The sequence below is a fragment of the Ursus maritimus genome, unplaced genomic scaffold (genome assembly GCF_017311325.1).
Source record: "Ursus maritimus isolate PB19 unplaced genomic scaffold, ASM1731132v1 scaffold_5, whole genome shotgun sequence".
NCBI lineage: Eukaryota > Metazoa > Chordata > Mammalia > Carnivora > Ursidae > Ursus > Ursus maritimus.
The window spans coordinates 46,971,038-46,998,491 of NW_024426663.1; the positions used below are offsets into that span (position 1 = coordinate 46,971,038).

Genomic DNA, 27,454 nt, shown 5'->3' on the forward strand with positions numbered 1-27,454 from the left:
TACCAAAGTCACTTGCTCCAGTTGCAGGAACTATCAACTGCTTTTCATCTAAGCAAGCAGTGCCCCATCTTAGGTAAAGCAAGAATTGCTTTCGTCCTAACACCTCACCAAAGAAAGAAGAGGAGAGCATCTTTTTTCTCTCTGAAGTCAGCCTCCCAAGATTTCCCACCATTTTAACACTTGTCCTCACCTGCTCTGGATTACTGGTCTCACATTCCCCTTCGCTTTTTATGCCAACTTGGGACCTGGTTTTACTGGAATTGAAAGTTAGTAGACACACAAGTTTAGTATTACATAACTTTGTACCATTCAAAAATAACTTATTGTCACTGTATTATGATTCTCCTTTGCCCTTGAAAACAGATGTCACATTGCGTTCTTTTCCACACTTACTCTTTCTAATGAGAGACTGTGTTTATAACTTGTAGTTAAAGAAATAGAATTATGTTGGAGGACTATTAAGAGTCAGACCTATAAATATTATTTCTAGAATTTTCTTTCCTATGTCTAAAGAGGATCCATATCAGAAGAGAAGGAAAAAGTACACCTTATAACTAGGTATTAGATGCCTTCAAAGAACTATGCTGTTTTTGATGATGTTGTTTTGAATAAACAAATACAAGTTTATAGATCTAAGATCCTACTATATTATTCTTTGTTTGGGTTATGCTGACTAATATTTTAGTTGTCATGGAAAGTACCTAAAGTCCCAAGAATTAAGTTTATTCAGTCTAATAGAGCTTTAACACTATCTGAAAATAGAACCATAAATGTAAAATTTACTTCCTGCTTTTTAAAAAGGTAAGACAGCTTAAAACCACAGCATTTGTATAACAATTAAAAAAACAACAAAAACAAGATAAAGAGGAAAATGAAGTTATTAAAAGTGATAGGAAAAAAGTTTGTCAAAAGATATCATCTGAGGGAAACAATAAAAAAAATTGAAACCCAATGTTGTTGCACAGTCTCTTAGTAGACAAAGCTAAGGAAGAAACACAATGAGCAGTACGGCTCTCACTGTGTAATGAAGGAAGCATACTAGAAATTAGGGGTGAGAAACTTAGACCTGAAGAGATTTAAAGAATTTATCACAGGATCCCCCACATAAAACATAGTAGTAATTAAATGTACAGTGTGCTCATAATAGTATTACAAAATACATATCTAATAAAACCTGACTGTTCTCCCTATGTCTGTCTGTGTTTTCCGTTTATGTTGACCACCGGTGAGAGGTGAACATCATTTCAGAGTGCATCTCTGAAAATGCAATGATGCAATGGATCACAGTGATTTGATTCAGTTATGTTTTGGTAAAGGTACTTATTACAAAGAAGGATAACGCTTGCAGAACCTTGAAGACTGAATATTTATCATATCCTTTACTAGCTTCAAGCACGGGTTGTTACTATATTTGCAAAAACCAAAGAGCAGACAATTCAGGACTGAGGCCACAGGCCTGAACTTGTGAAGCAGGTGTACCGTCTTGTTTACTGAAGACAACTGACAACCAAACTTAGCACTGAGGGTGGAGAAAGCACCAAACGGGGACAAAATGTTGGACAGCGAGATGCTTTAGCTATGTGACAAAGGTCGAATCAATGAAAAGAAGTTCAGTATTAAAAGTTCCAATTATCCATTCTAATATTATAAATTACCAAGCACTGAGTTAAAAAAATCATTTGATAATTAAATAATTCTCTGTGAAAAAAGATATACTCACAGATAGACAGAAATGGACAGATGTCTGTATGTATATGCATATGTATGTAAGGGTATTACATACACGTGTGCTTATATGTGCATGCAGGTAGATACGTAGATTTAGTTCTATCAGATGTCTACTTCACAGAGACACTGATTACTATCTGATAAACTGCATACAAAAGTGCTTTGTAAAATATAAAGTGTTGCACTACATATTTTTTCCCTCAAGAATAGTAAAAGGAGTGGTCCTAATAATTTATGGGTGGCTAAGTCCTACAAAATGAATTGATATTTTAAAGACTGTAAGGGAAAATGTGTCATGTACTTATATGGAGAGCATGCTTTAGGGAGAAAGCCTGCTGCAGATACTCACGCGTTCTCAGCACACAGCGCACATTTGTTGCTGTAGGTTTTCCCATCTGTGCCGCAAACGGCTGCGTTATCGAGGGTACAGATAAAATCCCCATTTCTCTCTTCTTTCCTGAAATCATCACAATTCAACTGCAAGAGACATTATGAAGGAACATCAAAATAAAAGATAAAATATTCCCTAGATACATAAATCGGTTAACATTTTAAACCCACAACAATATAACCTACTAGAGAACAAAACAGACTGAAGAGACTATAGTGCATGAATAACTTCATGGAAAATAAAACATGGCCCAAGAACAGAGATGTAATTAGATTTCAAGAGAAAGAATTGCTATTTGATTTCAGCCACTTGCTGTCTGGGTGAGGTAGGCCCAGTCACCCCTCTGAAACTTAGTATACTGTTTGTCACATCCTGCCTGCCTTCTCTACAGAGTGGTAATGAAATCTAGTACATAATGGATAGGAAAGCTCTCTTTGAACTCTAAGCTGCAATAAAGTTTTTATTATTATAGACTAGAGTAGTGATCAGGAGCCAGATTGCTGGGTTCATAATTCTAACTCGGCCACATACTGGCTGTCTGATGTGGGAGTCACTTAACCCCTCTGTGCTTGAGTGTCCTTATTTGCAAAATGTGTACAATATTATTAACCTCTAAGCATTTTAAAGAGGTTTCGGTGTACAAACACATGCACAGCATTTACAATGGCACATAGCATATTATAACCACTTACTGTTGTTATTGTTGTTATTTTAAACATTTTCTCTGCTGACTATCAAGCCAATCATGAAACATGTTTTGGGGATGATGGAAGAAATTCCCAAATCTCAGCTCAAATAATAGGACACATACTTAGGGACATACCTCTATGGTGAGGAAAACAACTACACTAAGTGGTAACTGGAGACTAGGGTTTGATTCTCACATCCGCCACCCACTCACTCCACCTCTTTGAACCTTACTTTACTTATCTGGCAAATGGAAATTCACACCCCATCTGTACTACAGATTTGTGGTGAGCCTCGAATGGATACTTAGGAAACCTTATTTGGCAACACTATTGTGACATGAGCTAACTAAAGAAGACCTAGACTTAACTTGAATTTAATTTCTATCTAAAAAGCAAAGAATGACACTGGAGAAATTTTTAGTTATATCGCACGACGAAATAAATTTTTGATGTTACTGTCATAACAAAAATATTTTAAATATAGATATGGAACACTTAGATTATAGACCTGTGACCTAATATGTTACACAATAGAAAGAATAAAAGAACAGTGGATACAAATACATAGTCAATTTGTGAACCAAAAGGTTACATTGAGGAATACTTCCAAAAGACAATAAAAAAGGAAAAAGAATTTAAAATAGAAAAAAAAAAAAGCTATGGAACATAACCCACTATTCATGTCATCTGTTTGCGAAGAAGTTAAAATAGAGTGGAGATAAGTAATGGTTATATGTGTTATTTCATTTATTCGGTTGTTCATTTGTTCCTCAAAATCCACTATACATTTGCTAGGCTCTGGCCTTCTACTAGACTAAGACACTGCCAAAAAAAAAAAAAAAATTGGAATATGTGCTTTAAGGAACTTATATTCTGATGAGAAGGTAAAGACCATAAATACGATAATTTTAAATTAAAATAAATGCTATTAAAAATAATCTGAACAATAACTAGAATGGTGGCTATTTTAAATACAGTATCAAAAAAGATCTCTCTGTAAAGGTAACATTCGAGGTGAAATGGGATTAATGAGGAGAAGCCAGCCACTAGAGATCTGAGGGAAGGACACTCCAGGCATAGCAAAATGCAACTGCAAAGGATTTGTGATAGAAACTAGACTGTCCTGTTTAAGGGGCACAAAGAAGTGTGGCTGAAGCATAAGGGAAAAGCAGGAGAGTTGCTGGTTTTCTCTCTAAGGTCATTTCTGGAGAAACTAACGAAGCATGGGTGATATGGATTGATTTTATTAACTCGGGACAATCACTGCTATCCCCCTTCACCAGCAAAAGCAACAGCAGCATACTAGGTCACAGGTGTTGGCAGGGTGATGACAGGGCAGATAAAAAGCCCAGCTGTGAGGTGATGAGAACAGGTGTGGGTATTTACTACTCCACCCCCACCTCCCCCTCCAAACTCCAAGGGCTGGTAGGTCACAACCTACAGAGGACACCTCTTCCTAATGCGAACAGTTTCTGAGAGCTTACAGATGGATTCCCAGCCTGGTGGAGTGACAACAAACTGGAGGGGCAACTCTGGTTCCAGAACCTTCTGATCTAGGCTTTATCCCTTTTCCTCTCCTTATACTCACCAGGAGAGGCAGAGACTGAGTGTAGCCTTGAACACCATCTCACTCACTGCAGCAGAAAAAAATAACTAAAGCTATTATGGAATCTTAGAGTAAAATACCTGTATATGTGAAGAATAAAATAAAAGAAATATGGTAATGTGAGCAATATCCAGTATCAGCTGAAGCACAATTATTGGAATGCATAGAAAAATAATTTTTCAAGAGTATAACTATGCTTTAGAGAGATAAGAGAAAATATCTGCAACAGGAAACAAGAAAAAAAGAAGTTATAATGGGAAAAAAAGTAGAAGATTTAGACATGGAAAATATTTAAATGGTAATAAATAAAACAATAGAAAGAATAAAAGTAGGATAGGTACAAGTACCTAATAAATTTCTAAACCAGAAGATTAGATCAAGAAACTCTCAGGGAAGCAATGGTAAAGGAAAATGAATTTAAAATAGAAGAGAAAATCTAAAGAACATGGTGAATAGAATTAGAAGTCCCAAAAAGGAGGCAATCATATATAGGAAAAATATTTGAAGAAACAGGGAACATATCTAGAATCAATGAAAAATGAAAAAACAAGAGAAACAGAGAAAGAGCCATAGCAACTCAAAGAATCTGGTCAATAACAAATTAGAGAAGTTTAGGGATTTTTAACCAAATAAAAGCAAGCTAACATATGTTAGGGGAGAAGATACAGACATTAACAATAAACAAAGACATTAGTAATAGTGATGATATATACTTATAAATATGGATATTTGGTTAAGGGGAGTCATATTAAGAGCAAAAATAGATATGCAACCTTTAATTCATCATCAAAGAAAAGCTGGAAGGAAGAAACTACTTTTAAAATAATTTTTTTTAAAAGTCTGGTAACTGAAAATATGAAAAATTGGGAGAACCAAGTCTTAGTACAACAGAAAACAATCTGTAAATGAGCTAAACACACAAATTAAAATACAATTTGTGGTCGGAATCGAAAAACAGGATCAAACCAGGTATGGATGATAAGAGAAAATTAAAATTAAAGAGCACACAGATATTAAAACAATAGGATAAGAAAAGATACAAGGTAAAAATGAATAAGGAGAAAGCAGATGCAGTAATATTAATACTAAAAATAGAGAATTCAGCCCAAAATGCTTCATAAGGGACAAAGGACAGTAAATAAAGTAAAAGGAAAAACAGAACATGAAGGTATAATAATCAGTGGGCATACATTCACTTAATAGTACAGGCTCTACCTCCGTCAGACTGCAACCAAAAAAATGTGATCGATAAATCAGTAACTGGACTTAGGGATTTTAGCATATACTTCTCAGAAATTGATAGATCAAGGAAAAAATTAAGATGCCTAAGCCATTAGATTTTTATAGAAAACTACATCCAAGAAACAGCAAATAAACATTTTTTTCCAAGACATAGGAAATATTTATAAAAGTGGAATATTTATTAGGCCACTAAGAAAGTCTTAGGAAATTCCAAAGGACTGATGTCAGTCATATGGCCTATGTTCTCTGCCCAAAATTCAATAAAATCAGTTAGTTTAAAATAGACAAAGTGCAACATATTTGAAAATCAAATAATGTATTACTTGGAAGGGAGGAAAATTAAGGAATGTTTAGCAAAGAGTGACAAATGGAAACACTTCAAGCACAAATCTTGAGATAGATGATCATTAATGTCTTTATAGACCCTTGTCATAGAATCTTAAAATTCTTAAATTTTAATAACTAGGTATTGCTCAATCCATTACAAAATGTGCAGCAGAGCAAACATAAAGAAATAGGAATAAGTGACACCGATAACAAAAATAATAGAGAAGAGAAAAAAGCTGATATTCAGATTTCTATGACAATTGGTAAGAGAGAAGATGGAAATGAAAATACATGCAATGATCATTGTAATTAACTGTATAAAAATTGATATATACATACAACAAAAGTATATTATCAGTACCTATATGCTAAAACATCTGAAAACTAAAATAGAGATGTGGCTATAAAAAAAGTGTAAAATACCTACAGTGATTTAATAAGAAAAGATGAATAGACCAATAAGCATTAACCCAATTGATATTCCGGTCTGAGATATTCCCTCCCCAAAACGCCCAAGTACTAAAACCTTTAAAATACATTTTTCTGAACTGTTAAGAAAAAAGGAAAACTTGCATTGAGTAATAATAATTTATAAGTTATTCCAAAAATTGAGGAGGTATGTAAACTGAAAAATAATTGTAGACAGTTTTATTGAGCTTTTACTTACATACCATAAAATTCATGAATTTTAAGTGTACAATTCAATGATTTTTGGTAAATTTATGGAGTTGTACAGCCATCACCATAACCCACTTTTAAAATATTTCTGTCACCTTAAGAGTTTCCCCTGTGCCCACTTGCAGTTAATCCCAGTTCCCAGCTCTAGCCTTAGGCAGCCACAGAATTTTCTGACTATAATTTACCTTTTCTGGATATTTCTTATAAATGGAATCATAAGTATGCAATTGTTTGATTCTGGCATCTTGCAGTTTGCAAAATGTTTCTGAGGTTCATCCATGTCATTACGGTATCAGTGGTAGTTTCCTTTTATTTCTGAGTAATATTTCATTCTATAAATGTAGCTCATTTTGTTTATCCATCACCGGCAGACCTTCAGATATTTAGATTGTTTCCAGTTTTGGGTTATTAAAAAGAATGCTGTTATGAATATTCACATGCATGGCTTCGTATGGACATATGTTTTCACTTCAGTGGGGTAAAGTCCTAGGTCCAAATTTGTTAGGTTATATGGTAAATTATGTTTCACTTCTCAAGAAGCTGCCAAACTGTCTTCCAATGTAGTTGCGCTCTTGAATACTCCTTCCTGTCATCTGTAAGTGTTCCAGCTTGTCCACAACCTTAACAACATTTTGTATTTTCTGTTTTTATGATTACAGCCATCCTTGTGGGTGTGTAATGGCACCTCATTGTGATTTTAATATGCATGTCCCTACATAATAATAATGTAAAACATCTTTTTAAGTGTTCACTAGCCATTAAGATATTTTTAGTGTAATGGCTATTTCTAATTGAGTTGTCTTCTTATAATTGAGTTGCAAGAGTTCCTTATATATTGTAGATGGAAGTCTTTTACCCCATATATGAATATTTTCTCCCAGTCCATACTTGCTTTTCTATTGCCTCAATGATTTCATCTGAAGCCCAAATGTTTGTACAGGCATACTTTGGAGACACTGCAGGTCTGGTTCCAGAACACCGCAAAAGGCAAATATTGCAATATGGCAAGTCAAATGCATTTTCTGGTTTTCCAGTACATGCAAAAGTTATGTTTACACTATACTGTAGTCTATTAAGTGTGCACAGCATTATGTCTAAAAACCACGAAGTACATACCTTAATTGAAAGATACTTTCTTTGCTAAAAAATTCTAATCATCATCTGAGCTTTCAGTGAGTCTTCATCTTCTTGCTAGTCGAGGGTCTTGTCTCAATGTTGAGGGCTGTTCACTGATCGGGGTGGTTGCTGAAGGTTGGCATGGCTGTTGCAATTTCTTAAAATAAGGCAACAATCAAGTATGCCATATCGATGAACTCTTCCTTTCTTGAATAATTTCTCTGTGGCATGTGATGCGATTTGACTGCATTTTACCCACGGCAGAACTTCTTTCAAAACTGGAGTCAATCTTCTCAAACCCTGCCACTGCTTTAGCAACTAAGTTTATGGAATATTCTAAATCTTTTATTGTAATTTCAACAATCTTCACGGCATCTTCACCAAGAGTAGATTCCAGCTCAAGAGCCCACTTAAGTGACTCCTCAGGGCGCCTGAGTGGCTCAGTTGGTTAAGTGCCTGACTCTTGGTTCTGGCTCCGATCATGATCTCAGGCTCATGGGATGGAGCCTCATGTCGGCCTGTGAACTCAGTGAGAAGTCTCCTTGAGATTCTCTCTCTCTCTCTGTACCTCCCCCCCCCGACTTCCCTCCCTCAAATAAATGAATAAAAATCTTAAGAGAAAAAAAAAGAAGTGACTCCTCATATGTTCAAGTTTTATCATGAGATTGCAATAATTCAGTCACACTCAGGCTCCACTTCTAATTCTAGTTCTCTTACTATTTCCACCACATCTGTAGTTGTTCCCTCTGCTGAAGTCCTAAATCCCTCAAAGTCATCCATGAAAGTTGAAATTAACTTCTAAACTCCTGTTAATGTTGATACTGTATTTTGACCTCTTCCCATGAATCACGAATATTCATAACGGCATCTAGAATAGCGAATCCTTTCTAGAGATTTTCAATTTACTTTTCCCAAAGCCATCAGAGAAATTGCTATCTATGACACCTAGAGCCTAACTAAGTATATTTCTTAAATAATATGACTTAAAAGTAAAAATTACTCCTTGATCTATGGGCTCCAGAATGGATGTTGCATTAGAGGCCATAAAAACAACATTAATCTCATTGTTCTTCTCCACTGAAGATCACTGACCACAGATAACCATAACAAATTTAAAATAACGAAATTTTGAAATATTACGAGGATTACCAGGAGTGACACAGAGACATGAAATGAGCAACTGCTATTGGAAAAATGGCATCAATAGACTTGTTTGATGCGGGATCGCCACAAACCTTCAATCTGTAAAAAACATCTGAGAAGCACAATAAGCAAAGTGCAATAAAATGAAGTATGCCTGCAATTTTGATGAAGTCCAACTTATTAATTTTGTATTTATGGATCATGTTTCTGGTTTCATATCTAAAAAGTCTGTCTAACCCAAATTCATGAATTTCTTCTGTTATCTTTTAGTCCAGAAATGTTATAGTTATGGCTCTTAAATTTGAGACTCCAATTCATTTTGAGTTAATTTTTGTGTATGATGTAAGGTAACAATCTAAGTTTATTTTTATGGATATTAAATTTTCCAAGCATTTGTTTATCTTGACAAGTCAGTCAAATATTTGGCCATAAATGTAAAGAATATCAATTCCATTCCACTCCACTGATCTTTATGCCTGTCCTTGCTCCAATAACATACTGTTTGTTCACTGTCATTTTATAATACATTTTGAAGTCCATTACTATTAGGCGTCCCAACATTTCTACATAAATATTAAAATCAACTTGTCGATTTTTACCAAAAAAGAAGTCGGCCAGATTTTTGTAGGGAATATGTTGAATTTATAGATGAATTTTGGGACAATTGCCATCTTGATGATAATTTTTGGATTGTTCATTGCTAGTATACAGAAATACAATTGAGTTTGCATTACTGATTTATATACTGAAATCTTGCTGAACTCATTTATTAGTTCTAGTTCCTCTTTATGGATTCTTAGGATTTTCTATACATAGTATCATGTCCCTACAATGAAAAACAATTACTTTCCTTCTAAGCAAAGCGTCTTTAATTAAGAAATTTTGCCTTATTATATGGCTATACCCTCCAGTTCAACATTGAATAGAAGAGGTGTGTTGAATAAGAGTGGTGAGAGCAACCATTTTTGCTTTCTTCTCAATCTTAAGGTAAAAGTATTCACTCCCTAACCATTAAGTATGACGTTAGCTATAGCTTTATGATAGATATCCTTTATCAGCTGAGAAAGTTTTTATCTATTGGTAGTTTTGTGCGTGTGAGTGTGGGTGAGAAACAGAGAGAGCGAGACAGAGAGACAGAGAAACAGAGAGAGTGTTTTTATATTGAATGAGTGTTGGGTTTTGTTAAATGCCTTTTCTGTATCTATTGGAAAAATGATATAGTTTTGTCCTTTATCAATATGGTGTACTAGATTTTCTGTTGTTAAACCAACCTTTCTTTCCTGGAATAATTCCCATTTGGTCATGGTTTTATCTTTTTGTTTTGTTGTTGTGGATTCTCGTTGCTAATATTTTTTAAACATTTTTCTGTGTATGTTTATGAGTAATATTTGTCAGTGGTCCTCTGTAGTTGTGATATCTTCTTTTGGATTTTGTATCAAAATAATACTGGCTGGTAAGTGTTACTTCTTCTATTTTCTGAATGAGTCTATAAAAGATTAATATTATTTCTTCTTTCAACGTTTGGTGGGAGTCAGCAATAAAATCTGAACTTTTCTTTCACTTAATCATGGATTCAGTTTGTTTACTTACTATACATTTATTTTGATTTTTTATTTCTTCTTGGGTCAGTTTTTAGTGATTAATGTATTTTTAGGAATTTGTCTATTTCATGTCAGTTGGCCACTTTTTTGGCACAAATTTATTCATAATATTCTATTATAATCCTTATAATTTCTCTAGGGTTATATATTGTTATCACATTTCATTCCCAATTTTGGTAATCTTTGTTTTCGCTCTCTCACTTTTTTTTTAAGATCAATTTGTCTAAAGGTTTTCCAGCATTGTTAATCTTCTCAAAGAACCAATATTTGGTTTATTAACTTTCTATTATTTCAATAGATATTTTTATTGATTTATTGATTTTATTTTATTGATTTCTGCTCTAATCTTTATTATGTCCCTCCTTCTGCTTGGTTGAGGTTTAGTTTGCTCTTCTTTTTCTAAGTTTCTTAATATAGAAGTTAAGATTATTAATTAGTGACCTTCCTTCAATTCTCTGATTTAGACATTTAAAGCTCTATACAATGCTTTAGCTAAACTCATAAGTCTCAAATTGTGTTTTTTGTATTTATTCAGTTCAAATTATATTCTAATTTCTCTCAAGATTGTTTATTTTATCCATCAGTTATTTAGAAGCATGCTGCTTCTTATTGTCCAAATATTTGGGGATTTCCCTAATTTCTACCTCTTGTTGGTTTTCGATTCAATTCTATTTTTCAGGAAACATACTTTGTATGATTTTAATTCTTTTAAACTTATTGAGATGTATTTTATATCCTAGTATTTAGTCTATTTTGTAGAATTTTTCATTGTTCCTTGAAAAAAATGTACCTTCTGCAATCATTAGGGAAACACTCTCTATATTTCAGTTAGTTCCTAGTGTCAATAGTGTCCTATATATGTCAATTTCTTTCCAGTAATTGCAATTACCAGAAACTGCAACTGCAATTTCTTTCTGGTAATTGCAATATGCCTCCTAACTTCTCACAGTCTATTACAGATTAATATTTAATTCTGGCAAAATACAGAAACTTTGCCTGAATACAGCTCTATTTCCTTCATTCTCCTTTGCACAATAGTTATCTTAAATATTTTATCTATATATCCAATAAAACAGCATTGTAATTATTGCTTTATATAATATTTTATCTTTAAAAGAAACTAGGTGAGGGGCACCTGGCTGACTCAGTCAGTAGAGCATGGGACTCTTGATCTTGGAGTCATGAGTTCAAGCCCCATGTTGGGTACAGAGATTACTTGAAAAATAAAATCTTAAAAAATTTTTTAAAAAATAAAAGAAACTAGGTGAAAATAAGGGAAATATATTTATAAAGTAGTTCATATTAACACATATATTTTTCATTTCTGGTGCTTTTCATTTCTTTCTGGAAGTCCAAGTTACCACCCAGAAGTCATTTCCTTTCAGCTAAAGGACTATCCTTATTATGACTTAAAAGACAGGTATGAAGGCAACACATTTTCTCAGATTTCATTGATTTGGAAATATCTTTATTTGACTTAATTTTTGTAGATTAATTTTGTTGGATATAGAATATTGATAGACATTTTTTTTTTCTTTCAGCAATTTGAGCATGCCATTCCATTGTCCTCTGGCCTTCACTATTCTAGATGAGAAGCCAGTCATTAATTGTAACCAGTATAAAGAATGTGTTGTTTTTCTTTTGCCACTTTAAAAATTTTCTCTTGATTTCAACATTTTGATCATGATAGGCCTAAGTTTCAATCTCTTTATATTTATCCTATTTGGGACTTGCTGAAATTCTTGAAAGTAATGAGTAATTTTTTTAAATCAAATGTGATACATTTTAGGCCATTATTTCTTGAAATAATCTTTCTGTCTATTTTATCTATTTTTGCTATTTCTATTGCACATGCTTTGGCATGCTTGCTACCTCAAAGACTCTGTGACTCAATTTTTCATCAATATTTTTTTCTCTACTTCTATTATTAACTTTTACTGATCTTTCTACAAGTTTGCTAATTCTTTCTTTCTTTCTTTCTTTCTTTCTTTCTTTCTTTCTTTTTTTTAAAGATTTTATTTATTTATTTGACAGAGAGAGAGACAGCAAAAGAGGGAACACAAGCAAGGGGAGTGTGAGAGGGAGAAGCAGGCTTCCCACTGAGCAGGGAGCCCGATGCAGGGCTCGATCCCAGGACCTTGGGATCATGACCTGAGCTGAAGGCAGACGCTTAATGGCTGAGCACCCAGGAGCCCCTACTAATTCTTTCTTATGCAACCTTGAAGTTGCTTTTGAACCTCTCTACTGAGGATTATTTGAGTTATGCTTGTCAACTCCAGAATTTCTGCTTGAGATATATACCTTTGTCTACCTCCATCTCTAACTCCTGAAAATTTCTATTTGTTTATTCATTGTTACTATACTTTCCTTTAATTATTTAGATATAGTTTTCTTTAGAATTTGAATATTTTTAAAATAGCTGCTTCAAGTCTTTGTGACTAATATCCAGAGACACTCAGTGATAGATTCCATTGGCTTTTTCCCCTGAGTATGGGTCATACATTCCAGTTACTTTCCATATTTCATAATTTTTGTTCAAGATTGGAAATTCTGGATGATGATTTCACTATAAAGATTATTTTTGCTGTCTTATTGCTTATTTGCATATTTGGCTGGGCTAATTCTCTGATTTCTTGCTGTCCCATAGTTTACAGCTGTTGATGTGTCTGCTATGAAAATGTTTATAGTTTTATTGTTTTAAGACTGGCTCTCTGGGGTGCCTGGGTGGCTCAGTTGTTGGGCGTCTGCCTTTGGCTCAGGGCATGATCCCAGAGTCCTGAGATCGAGTCCCACATCAGGCTCCCATGCTGGGAGCCTGCTTCTTCCTCTCCCACTCCCCCTGCCTGTGTTCCCTCTCTCGCTGGCTGTCTCTCTCTCTGTCAAATAAATAAATAAAATCTTAAAAAAAAAATAAGACTGGCTCTCTAGGTTTTTCTTTCTGTATCTCTATAACTTAGTGGTTGGCCAATGATGAGACACAGTTTGGGCTCAAACACCTCAGGCTAGTAAGGCTTCCACTGCCTATACATAGGCCTGTATATAATGGGGAGGGCATTCAAAATGCAGGATATATTTACATCCACCCCAGCATTTGCTTTCCACTAAGGTTTTTTTCACATGTGTTTTCTTTTCTTTTCTTTTCCAGTGCAAAAAAAAATGGTCTTATTAAAGTATGGGGACAGGAAGTGGGCAGAAAGAGCTGCTTTATGTGTGTTTTCTAAGTGCGTGTGCACAGTCTTATGGTCAACTAAAACTCTGTGAATTGCTTGGTCCATCTTTGCTCTCTGCTGCCCATGTGTGAAGACCCAGCCAGAAATAGGCTTGCCTCAACCATGCTACAACTTCAGGCCACTATCCTTACTCTTAGTGAAGATCATGACATCCACTGAAAACATCTCTGGATATGATTGTTGCCCACTACTCTAAATTCCTTTAATAAAGACTGCAGTTGCTGACCCTCAGAGCCTGCCCTAAGAAGGTAAACCCTCCATACCAACCAAGCAACAGGAGTGAGATGGGAGTATCCTTAAACAAGAATATCATAGACCCTTCATTGTTTCAATGCAAAATGTAGCACTTTTTCAAGCATAAATGCTTGTCAGAGTGACATAGGCTATTGGTCAATTTCCAGAGTGCTATAATGGTTGTTTTGGTCAGTTTTGTCTCAATTTATAGTTGCTTTATGGATAAAGGATTTGCTGTTCTCCTTAGTCAGCCATAGCCTTAGGTGCTACCACTCAGAGTAATTCTATATTGATTTCAAAACCAGATAAGAATAATTAAATTATAATTATAAAATATAATTTTAATTATATAGTTTTAAGTATTTTAATTATAAAAATAGTTTCAAATTTTCTAAATAAAATACTAACTATCCAAATTCAACAGTGTATTAAAATGTATTATGATTAAGTATGATTTATCCTAAGAAAACATTAATAGTTTAACATAAGCAAATTTTCTAAATAAAAATAAGAATTAAATTATAATTACAAAATATAATTTTAATTATATAAATAGTTTTAATTATTTTAATTATAAAAATAGCTTCAAATTTTCTAAAAAAATTCAACAGTGTATTAAAAATGTATTATGGTTAAGTATGATTTATCCTAAGAAAATATTAATAGTTTAACATAAGCAAATTTATCAAGAAATTTATTACATTAATAGACTGAAGGAGAAAAATCAGAAAATTATTTCAACAGTTGTAGAAAAGACATTTGATAATGATCAAAACAGATTCAGAAGATTAAGAACAGAAAGGAATTTTCTAAACTTGCTAAAGTTTATTTAAAAAACACTTACAGTAAACATACTTAATGGAGCAACTCTAGATATATTCCTTTTAATATATGAAGAGAGGGCAATCTGATGTTCATTATCACCACTACTGTTTAACTACAGAATTCTAGATCCTGGCCAATGATATAAGAAAAGAAAGAGAAATATAGGAGTGATAAAATGGAAAAGAAAGTTATAAAACACTTTTTATCTCCTATTATGCAGATAATGTGATCAACTACCAAGAAAAAAATGATAGAATTAATAGATAAACTATCAGAATTAACAGAAGATATCATAAAGCTGTTCAATGTGAGATCAACCTGTAGAAATCAACAGAATTTGTCTATACCAACAATAACCAGATAGAAATACCATAAACAACAAAATACCAAACCAAATATCAATAAAATGACGAATTTTCTAGGTATTAGCAAAAATTACAAAAATTTGTGGAGAATACTTAATCGATTTCATAAAGTACACAGAAATTACCATGAATTAATGATAAAGTATGCTGTGCTCTTGAGTTGGGCAGGTTAATATTATAAAAAGTCAATTTTACTCAATTAATTTATAAGTTCTTTGTACCCTAATCACTTTGGGTTCCCAAACTCAAGCTGGATTTTACATAAACTCAATAAACTTTTTATTTCTAATATGTGGGAAAATACATGTCTATGCATAGGTAAGTCAACTTGGAAAAAGATGAATTAACGGAAGGGGACCTGCCTTATTAGTTATTAAAGCAATGAGCTCATATGAACAAAATAGGGAACTCAGAAACACACATACGAACTTAATACCCTGCACAGTTGGCAATCTACATCAATGAGAAGTACTGAATAAATGAATCAATCAATTTAGAAAATAAAAGTTTCTACATGGACCAAATACATTAAAGATTATGAGGAACTGGACTACGGGTGATAGAAATGAAAATGGGGAAAAGAAGTCATATTTGAGAAAGACTTTGGAGACAATAGCAACGAGAGTTGGAGATGGATTGGATATTAGAATTGGAAAGTGAAAAAATGACGTACTAGTGAAGAAGAAATTGATGATGCAAGTGAGAGAGGCTGTAGGAGGAAAATTCTTGAACAGGAAGAGCACCTTATTCTGAAAGTGAGCATACAGGGTTGATTTCTGATGGGAGGAATCTAAGCAGACAAAGTAGGTAGATTTTTCTCTCTTATAGGGGAAAGTAACAACAAAAACAGTGTAATTACATGAATCCATTCAAACATAAGTAAAAATCTAAACAGAAATTACCCAAAGGGCCCACAGCCAAACATGGACTACCTTAATTTATAAGTAAGTACGTTCCTAGGTAGCAAAACAAGTAACCATAAGGACTTAAGAGGTAAAAATTATAACTCATGCAGAAAATGATAACAGAAAGGTATGTCTTAGAATTCCAAAGTTTTATTTCTTAAAAATCTTATTTGATTAAAATTCAGTAAATGTGTGCCTACATGTGAAAACATCTGAGTAGCAATATTTAGAAATAGTTTTGTTAGAATTGGTATGTGTGTGTATTTCATTTTTTTGTTTGTCATTTGCTTGTATTTTATATCTTAAAACATCACTGATCAGTTTCTCATGAAAGAAAAAGATGGGGAAGAGAGGGTGGAGAAAGAGACTAGATCTCAGTGAATGAGCCTCTCTCTAAATGTGACAACTAAAGGCAGAATTGGAACTTACCAGGAAACTTTTCTGACCTCCATAGATTTTGTACAGCATAGAAGCTGCTCTTTTTGCTCAGATAAAGGATCTGCAGTGATTGACCAATTGAATGGTGACTGTGTTATTGTTTTAAAAGTGAGACCAGCTGAGTTCAAGAATTTGGTTGAGCAGATTTACTGTGGAGGCTAAGATTCTCAGACATTCCCAAGTAACGTTGATAGGGAAAATTTTAGCTTGGTTAGACCCGGGATGTTACAGTAATTTGGGTGTGTCTCCTCTGACTGATTGTTTTAATTATGTGTCAGGAACAGGAGGGGAGGGACAGAAAGAAGATCTGGAGTGCTATGAATAGTTGTCAGGATTCAAAGTGATAACCTCCAGCTTCATCAACAGCTTACTGTGACATAGTATAGGCCAGAAATTTCCCTCAATCTGGGTCGAGTATTCTTATTTTTTTGTAGAAATAAAAAATCTTTGTAGAAATAAAAAAATTACAAAGTGAAATCATTGTGTGGGGGCTTGCATCTGTAGAGTTTCTTTCATTTTATTCCATTTTTTATTAAAAACCTTTTTTTTTTTACCACAGAATACTTTTCTCAAACAAATATCAGCCTGTTTTCCAAACTGCAAAATAGATGTAAATAAGCAACTCTAGTTGAGTTAGAGAAACTCTCCCGGTATCAGAAAGGACATGCAGTAGGAAGTAAAAGAATAAAAGAAAAAAAATGAATCAAATGCCTGCTAATATATGTTAAACACTATATCTGCCGTTTTAAAGTTAGTTTCTCATTTGATCCACATTCCAGTTCACAGATGAAAAAATTGAGACCCCAGAGATACATAAATTACCCAAGTGACAGACAGTAAGAATTCTGACATTTGGAATTAGTTCTGATAGTTCCATGAAGGTTCTTACTGAAGCTGAGACAGGACAGGAGGAATGAGCAATGGCCATGGAAGGCAGATATCATGCTCACTTACTCCACCTCTTAGCGTCTGTCAGTGCCCAGAGTGTTTTCTGAGAGTTGGGTCATGGGTTGGGCATATGGACAAGATGTACCAGAGATTTAGCCCACCCCTGGACTAAGCCATGTTCCCTCCCTTCTAAGTAGTTGGCTTCACAACAGGTATGACCTAGTAATTAGGAAATAAACAAATAGCTCTAAATAGAGTCAAACATAATCTTGAAAGCAATTACGACAAGTTGACTTCAAATAATCTCACCTTTTCTGGGGCAGTGGCCCGGGAGGCTCTCGTTAAATAGCCGGCCCTTCTCTGGGATTTTGCTCCTTTTTCCCTGGAGAACAGCAGGGAGTAACATAGCTTAGACACGCTTTCACAATTTGGGGGATAATAGCATGCACGTCAATCTTAATTTTGACTCTTTTCCTCAGCTCAATCTAGTATATCAGATGTGGAGGTAGGTATGTGCAGAAATTGGTTAAGCGACCATCAACCTCTCCTCAATGCTGAAAAATATCTCAGACATGACTCTACAGGAGGTGAGAATCTCTACCTTTAACCGCACAATCAACAGACTCCCCCCGCCCCCCGACCCCTTTAAATGCTTCCAACATCCAGGTGGTCACCAACTCTAAAAGCCATCTTTGCCATCGTTGGAACAGTCTCTTTGAAATACCATATTCACACGGAACCAAAATCTATCTGCCTTTTTTGATTTTGGTTCTAAACTGTAAGGTCCCATAGAGCAAATTCAGAAATTTAAGGATAGCTTCTAGCCTTGTACATCTCCTTTCCAGTTTAAGAAACCAAGTTTATTCCAACATAATTTAAATAGGTAATAAAAACAATAATTGAATGAGTGATTTCAACGAGATAAATAACTTGCCTTGTATGTCTCAAGGCATTTCATTTTTGTTTTAAATTATTTTTCAGTAAATGTACTATATTCATAGTTTCAGTCTCCTATCAAGACATCCTATATAACAAGAAGGAAGCTTTATAGTAAATAATACATCTGGTGGTTTACATTCAACTTTCAAGAGAATAAGAAGAAACTGCTCAGCTTCCCTGAGTCTCCCCCATCCCCACCCCCTAAATCTTCCCTTCCTCCTCCCTCTTCCACAATTTCTTCACTAGGAGCAGCATGTGTGATCGCAGCTTCATTATCCCAATATTATTGACTATGTCAAATTAAATCCCCTGAGACATACCATCTGGCATTTAAAAAGCTAATTATAATAACATAATTATCTTGAATGGATAAGCTAAGTATTGGCTTGGTATCAGTGTTAGGTTTTGATGGTGGTCAGAAAGTAAAGATGACCTCCTTGTTCAAAAACAGATTAGAACACTTTGATTTGAGGATTTTCAATTGATAACAAGCCTTCTTTCACCTTTGGGTGTCATTGAAGAGAAGGAAATTAAGCTAAGAAGCATTGCATAGATGTCAGTAAACCTCCAGGACACTCACCCTTCCTGAGCTGCCAGGAGGTGGAAGCTAAAATCAGTTCTTCAGACCATGTCATCCTAGTGTAATCCAAAATGTCTAAAGACACTGGCAGCTCACAGGATCAGGGTGTGTCCCGCTTAAGTCTTTCTACTGGTTGGCTGCCAGAAGGTGAGTTTGGCATCATTCCCAGGGGGCTTTCCTCAGTCCGAGGGTTCAACAGAGTCAAGGCTTAACAGACCCAAGAATTCTTTTTTCCCAGAGTCAGGAAACTCAGATTGGAACTACTTCCTCAAAAGACTAAGTGCTACGTAAGGTATTAACCCTGGGCCCTCTGGACCCTCTGGAATGCTTCGGAATACCATTTCAGTGATTGTTAAAATCTTTTCAGATAGGTGGCACTTATCCAAATTCACCTGATGAAAGGTGTCAGAATGATCTGCTAAGCTTTTTTATTTATTAACCTTTAAGATTTAGAAAAATATATTTGACAGAAGATAAAAAGAATACATTTACTAGTCCAGAGAATAGCTGGACTTAAAGGGGAATTTTACTCACAGTATCATTTTGCACGTGGCACATCTATTGATGAAGGCTATTCCATTCGGGCTTTGAAAAAGTTTTTTATCTTGGGAACAAAATAATTTTCCATTTTTCATCAATGCCCGATACTCATCGCATGTTACCTAAGGAAAAGATGAAAAAAAGCATGTTTACTGAGATCTCATTAAAGCAAGACTTTACATTCCAAGAACTTCCTTGAGCAATATTATTTAAAGACCAATACCTGCTTTGTATAGAAGCCATTCACTCAATCGACACAAATAACACAAACAAAAGCGATGATTGGATTGTCTGCTGGAGCTTCCAAATCTACATAATAAGCTTTCTTCCAAAACAATTAGTGAAATGGAAAGACCTGCCTTATATTTCAGGTTTGTCATTTACAAGCCCAATAGTCCTAGCAAATTAACTTCTCCATGGCTAACTTATCCTATCTGTAAAAATAGAGGATATAATTTCATAGGTTCCATAAGTATTGTGAGGTTTAAATATTATAAGTACGTAAAACTTTCAAAGTACCTGACACATAGTAGATAATCAATAGTGACATTATCCTCCTCCCCTCTTCTTTGTCTCTTTTTTATTATTGTTGTGATTATTATTATTGGAATATGACACACATAAAATACCTACTGCACAGCAGGTCAATAACAATGGCTGTCAAAAGGAACACAAAATGATTGCTGAAAAGGTTAATTCAATATATTTTATGGAAGGCTTGCTATCTGTCAACTCTTAAAATCAATGGTGCATTTGCACTATCTCACTAAGTACTGATTTAATATGTTATACTCCCTATTAGAAAATCCAGTGGGCCTTTAGAGCAGGCCTTTGGAATCTAAGTTCTGTGGTTTCTCGGTTTTCGATTTTGCCAAAAAAAAAAAAAGGGGGGGTAACAGGTGATCGGCACCCATAACAGGGTGATGGGCACGAGATGTAATGAGCTCTGGTTGTTATATACAACTAATGAATCACTGAACTCTATCTCTGAGACTAATAATATACTGTATGTTAATTGATTGAATTAAAAGAAAAGAATTCTGTTCAGCCTCCTATATCTTTAAAATAATCATTAAATCAGTCAACAAAAGCTCATTATGGTATTAATTTACTTTGCTAGGTGTCACAGATATAGCTAGGTGCATGGATATAGCAATAAGCCGGAAGCACCCTTGCCTAAACTGTGCTTACCGCCGAATGGATAATAATGTACTTCACCTAGCCTCTTAAACATGGGAGGCCATTGGTAGCACTTGCAGAATGATTAATGGTGAAGAAAAATAAATAAATAATATCAGAGACTAGCCCTGGGAAATTTTGCCAATGGTGACCTACAAAAATATCTCTAAAATTATTATCACCACCCAGTGATCTTATCTGAGTAGCACAGCAATAATTTCTGGCAACAGACTGACGACTGGGCCTCTTGATGCTACAGTATCTTATGCCAACTTCGCAAGTTACTGCTTAGATTGCTGGATATAACTGATTCTAGAAAGTCTAGATAAAACTTTGTGTTAGAATCAGAGAAGAGCCTGGTGTGGATAGGCTGGTGATGGGTATTAAGGAGGCACGTACTGCATGGTGCACTGGGTGTTATACGCAAGTAACGAATCATGGAACTTTACATCAGAAACCAGGGATGTACTGTATGGTGACTAACATAATATAATAAAAAAATATTATTAAAAAAACCCCAAACATATCCCTAATGAGGCAGGTCTTAAAGTATTGAAAACAAAGATTCATGAAACACTAGAATGAAGCTTTTCATAGTTTTTAGTGGTCGACTGAAAAAGAACATTACCAATCAGGATAAGTCCTGAATTGGACTTCTCTAGGATTACAATCAGCTGAATGCCTAATTTCTAGAAAGACCCGCTTTTTTTTTTTTTTTTTTTTTTTTTTTTACAGATGGACAACCAAGACCCAGAGAGAAGGTTAAGATTAATTAGCTTAATTAGTTAAGATAGAACTCAATACTGCTTTTCTGAGTTATGAAATAATCCAACATATTCTCTTGGCAAACAGGAAAAGGCCATACAAATTGAAAGCAGGAGGTAGGTTTTCCCTGGGAAAGAAGGAATGTCCTCTCAATTACCCAACCCTGAGAGAGGGTTGAAACAGCAGCAGATCTACACCGAAAAGACATCCCGAGGTGGAGAGATTGCTTTTCAACAAGTGTTTACTTGTGGTCTTTTGGCTTATGTCCATTTTGTTATTGCTGTTGTTTGTATTTTCTCCACACGTCTCAGAAGAACTAAAGCCCTCCAGGGCCAAACTCCTTCCTTAACTGGCTGCTCTGTAGCCCACCCTCCTTCAGCAGAATAAAATCCCCCAGGAGCTGGCATCACCCCCACCCTGTCTTAGGGCACTAACAAGCTCCTTTTGGCTTTATAATAATGTGATGACAAATTTAAGTATAAGGTAAAGATCCTTGCAGGGCACTATGGTGCTTTTCTGTGCTGTGCTGGCTTGCGTTTATAACATTCAACATGCTTTTCTGGAACTAGTAAGAACTCAAACTACTGAATTTGGAAAATAAAAATTCCAGCACCATAAGAAAGACTAAATCGGTAGTTTTCACTTTTTTTTAATTAATTAATTAATTAATTAATTAATTTGACAGAGAGAGACAGCCAGCGAGAGAGGGAACACAAGCAGGGGGAGTGGGAGAGGAAGAAGCAGGCTCCCAGCAGAGAAGCCGGATGTGGGGCTCGATTCCAGAACGCTGGGATCACGCCCTGAGCCGAAGGCAGACGCTTAACGACTGCGCCACCCAGGCACCCCAGTAGTTTTCACTTCTGATGAAATATACAAAGACTGTTGTAAGAAATATTTCCAGAGACATATTTACTTCTTTGTGTTCTTGCTTATGCCAACATAAAGGGTGGCTAAATTTTTTTAAAAGATATTTTCCAGTGAAATAGAGTTTAATGGTATAAAAAGTCACAGTTGCAAAATTAGAAATATCCACCAGAATCACCACCCATTATCAAAGACTGAAAAAGAAAACTATGGCTTCATGCACAGTGAAATTTTACAATACTCTTCTTTTTGCCAGTATAACATGCAAGTAAGATGCTCTTTGATTGCCCCAAATCCAACTTTTTTCCTTCTCTACTATATTACCCTGCTTATTCCATAGAGGTTTCCGAGCCTCTCCTTACACAGCAAATTTAGATGAAATAATAAAAGCTATGATGAAATTTTCTAGAACATTCCTGAAATAAGTTTCTTTAAAAAACTGTTACAGTAAACTATAGCAAGAGAGTATTTTAACAATAGTTCTAAGAGTTTCATTATAGATAAGCATTGTTTTACTGTTTTATTATTTTAATGTTCATGGCTTTTTAAGAAACATGGCACATATTGGCTATATACCTAGAACTATTTTAAGTGCTGAATTACTGGCATAGGTGTGTGTGTGTGTGTGTGTGTGTGTGTGTGTGTGTGTGTATTTGGCTCTGGACTTTTTTCCCCAAATAGATAAAAAAATTAACTTCTATAGAAAATGATTCTTTTATTGCTCAAACAAAAGATCTCTAAGAGTTGGCTAAGCACCCTCCTGAGTCAAGGCCTCTGCCATCCCAGGTTCTTCTCCCTGATCTGCTGTCATCTGCAAAAATCTTCAGGACTTACTACCTTCAGATCCTTGGTCTAATACTATCTTTTCATAGAACACTTACTTGAGTATCCTAAGAAGAACTGATACCACCTCCATCCCCCAAAATTCCTATCTTCCATCCTGCTTCATTTTCCTCCTAGCATTAATCATTATTTAATGTGCTGCATATTTTACTAATTTACTCATTAACGTATCTGTTTTCCGCCACTAATATGTAAGCGCCACAAGGGGAGGGTTCTTGTCTATTTTCTTTATTTTCTATTATTCCTAATAACTCAAACAGGGTCTGACAAATGACAGATGCTCAGTAAATGTTTACTGAATGAAATATATACACTGACTATATACAAGGTACAGACAACCGCTTTATAAACAATGACCACAAGGACACTAATTTCTGCTTTCTGTGTCTGTCATGACTTTTTCAGCTATTAAATCGAACAATACTAATTCACTGGTTTGTTTATGGAATTTGAGAGCACTCCTTTAGCATGGTAGATTGCCTCTTGCAGGCATCCATCATCATTAATACATCGTGTGTGTGTGTGTGTGTGATTCATGTCTTCCTTCATAAAGACCTGTTTCTGTATTTTTAATAAAAGCAATTAGTACCTATCAGTATAATATGTCTGTATTATTAATGTGAAGGTGTTGGCCACAGTCCATTTTTCTTTAGAGATTTTGGAATGGATTTGATGAACAGAAGAAGCAGGACTAACCTGATTTTCATCCTCACTGGCAGCATCTGGGACAAAAGTACAGAAACCAAAGTTAAGGGAATGTAAAATATTCAACAAACAAACAATTCACTCAGTGCGGTGCTTTGCTTATTTTAATGCCTGCATGTTATAAAACCACAAATTGCTTTTGAACACATTAAAATTCACCATGGCAAACAAAATGAGGGCACTGCACCAGGAAATCAGTACATGTACTCACGGAGGTCTAGTCACTCATAAAAGTCAAATTACTTTGGAAAATAATACTCATGTTCTTTCTTACCCCCTTCATAATATCTAATTTCAAAGAGATCCTTTCACAGCAAAGTATGGCAGACCTCTTTTAAAATTATTATATAACAAATATATTATGTCAATTATAATTTGAAAGTATAATGTAGCACAAAGTTTATATCATATATGCACATAAAATGAAAGTTTCTAAATTCTTTCTTGTCTCCTTATTAAAGCTACAAAAATTAGAGATCTGACAAAGATCCAATTAAAATATAAGCTATTATACTCTCTCATTAACAGACTCCCGTTTGTACTTACACACTTATTTTAGGAAAGTGGCATCTTTTATGTATAATGATCTCCTGACTCTCCATCTCTGAGATTTTCTTTTAAAAAATACAAATGCTTCAGAGCAAGATTGAGTCTAGGAAATTCATGTTCCCTTCAAATTCAAACAGCAAATACAAAAACCTACCTTCTACATCCCACAAAAGTCTCTTACCTTTTAGGAGAAACACTTTCAATCCATTTAGGATTTGATAACACAAAAATAAAATATGCTAGAAGGCACTACTACTTTAAAATAAGAATAGATGATTGAATTTGATTTTTTAATAGTGTATATAGTATTATTATTTATAAAATATACATCTAAGTTTTAAATATCATATACATAATTCTTATCAGTATGAATTTATATGCTTCGTATCATATATATGTACAAATACATAATTCATAACAGTATGAATTGATATGCTTGGTGAGGGGAAGATGAAGAAGAATCTATTAGCTTTTCAGAATGAATATAGAATTAATAGAAGGATTTATCATGGATAAAAATTCAGATTATGTCAAACTATTTGCCATTTCTAAAGTTGACAACATAGTTATTAAGCCACATATATAATTCTTCAAAACTCTTTTTTTGCCAAGATATTTCAAGACAATACATAAACATATACGTATAATCACACAAACATACTTACATACATACACACACACACATTTGAGGAGTAGGGGGAGGGAGACAAGTCCCTGCCCAGGGCTTTGCCATGTGTGGCAAGAGGCTTAGATTACATGCAAATTGCTCACCTTGTATGAGGCAAAGGGCCAGGGTCAGAAGCATTGGCACTTTGGCTATCTTCATGTTGAAGATGATGTAAGTCAATTACAAGTCGGCTCCGTGCATTGCTCACCAGCTGGTGCTCTAAGACTGAACCCATGGCGATGCAGCTCACTTTTTATATACTTGGTGACACCCATAATAACAACCAACATTACAAAACCAGTTGTTCTAGGTCATGCTAGACTTAATATACCACATCAATTTAGTTTCCATCCTTTAGCATCCTGTCAAGGTGGCAGATTTGAACAGATAGTGTCTACTTCCACAGTTCTAATATGTTTTCATGATACCTCTCCCAAAAGGCAATAGATTGAGTCCAAGAACTCTATTAAAGTTTAATGATCCATACTCCTATGTAAGAATTGAATCCTTCACCAAGACCAGACATAACTTTGCAGACAAACATGTTTCTAACTGGGCTCCCTTCATAAGTGGGAGGGGAGGAAAGAAGACAGATGGGTTATCCTACTAGTCAAGTCGAGACTTACAGATTCCCACCTCTGGAGAAAGTTGCTGAGAGTAAGAGAAGCTAGAATTCCTGGTGCTTCCATCTGCAGGTGTTTTGAAAGGACTCAATTCAGTGCCACGGACTCACGTACAAGTTAGAGTGAACAACTCAAAGAGATAACCCAGAAAGATTTTAACATTGAGTACATGGGAAAGCCAAAATTCAGAAAAGGGACAATGACTTTCTCAAGAGCACATAGTTTAGATGGAAGAGGCAGAGGTGGTACTTGAGGAAGACCACAGTTCAATACTTTTTTTTTTTTTTAACTCCATACACTGCTTCCATCACACATTGATAAAGGCAGAAACTATGTGAAATCGAAGTTTGCACATAACTACTTTCAAAAATTCTCAATCTGAAGGATATTTTCTATCCTAAAGCCTTATCTTTTAGTCTAATCAAACATTGTATTCATAAATATTAGAGGCTCAAGCTTTAACTTTCTATAGCCCATCACTCCCTAAATTACTGTTTGAAAAGCGTGGCTCAATTTCCCCCTAAATTAACTTTACTCCAATACTGACTCATTATTTAGTCTCCCAGGAAGAAAAGAATTAAATACTTAAAAATATAAATTTATCAATGTAACATTTTTCCAGAGGAAGTATCTTCTCCTTAGTTCCTTCATCCATTTTACAAGTAATGCCTTTTGTTTACCAGCTAATTCTACTCTAATAGCTCAAGAAATCACCTGAAATATTATGCAAAAGGCAGAGCCAAATGGTTTGATTCCAGTCCTCCAAAGGGTCTCCACATCCACAACAGGAAAGTTTGGGCCTTTATGGCATCAAAGCCCTTTTGTAGTTTCTTCTAGAAAACTGATCTAAGCTTAGACAATTTGAGGATGATGTCAATATTCTGAACACCATCAAACCCAGAATATTTTCTTTTTTTTTATGAAATAACTTATTTCCTCTAAAAGTGTAATCATTGGTTTCAAGGTCTGTGCTTTGTTTCTTTCCAATGGTTTAGTAAAATGAGTACCTATGGAAAGCAAGTTCACACTACATTATTGTTACAGATTAGAAAACTGAATCCATCATAGCTTAATAGAAAGAGAATGGAACAGGGAGTCAGGAAATTTGTTTCTATTCCTGTCTTTGCAACTACACAGTGTAATGGAAATGAACCTGGCTTTGACGTATGGTAGACGTGGGTTCAAATCTTGACTCACCGGTTACTAGCTATGTTGCCTTGGGCAAGTCATTTATCTTCTCTCTGCCTCGGCTTCCCAATATGCAAAACAGGGGTGATAAAATTACACTGTAAAATTGTTGTAAGAGTTAGAGGTAATTTGTGTGTATGTGTGTGTGTATGTATCTGAGGCTTAGAACAATTTTGAGAATAGTGATAAGTTTTATAGTTAGTGATAGCTGGTCTTGCATTTTTATGTCATTACAATGATGTAGCTGTATTATTAGGTAATTTCAAAGATACAAGAAAAGGCAACATCTCTTGGACATTAACCCCACCAATAGATTTTAAGCTTACTCAGCATGTAATGACATCCTCAAAATATTCTAAAGTGAAATTAAAAAGTCAAGACAAAAGTCCTCTTTTTCATTTTGTTATTATGTTCTAAACCACAATACCTAAAACAAATCAAAGCATTTGCTGTTTAAAACTTGTCAAGGGCATTGCAAGATTTCAATCAGCATTGATTCCTTAGCTTTCTCTGTAAAAGTGTCTTCTAAATATTGACATACAAGTACTAATTTTTTATTTTTTATCTGCTCTGTCAGATCATATGAAGTGAGTCCCAACAATACAC

At 34.7% G+C, this 27,454-nt stretch overlaps 1 protein-coding gene across 1 annotated transcript in view; it reads right to left on the bottom strand.

Annotated features, from left to right (window-relative positions):
* The window catches only part of SPINK5 (serine peptidase inhibitor Kazal type 5), a 76,162-nt gene extending 50,837 nt beyond the window's left edge, over positions 1 to 25,325 (bottom strand). The window contains 6 exon segments of the mRNA XM_040622261.1: positions 191 to 254; positions 2,078 to 2,205; positions 17,716 to 17,788; positions 19,460 to 19,587; positions 23,813 to 23,838; positions 25,142 to 25,325. Of these exon segments, the coding sequence (XP_040478195.1) occupies positions 191 to 254; positions 2,078 to 2,205; positions 17,716 to 17,788; positions 19,460 to 19,587; positions 23,813 to 23,838; positions 25,142 to 25,196 (474 nt within the window). The 5' untranslated portion in view covers positions 25,197 to 25,325.
* Between the last annotated feature and the right edge of the window lie 2,129 nt (positions 25,326 to 27,454).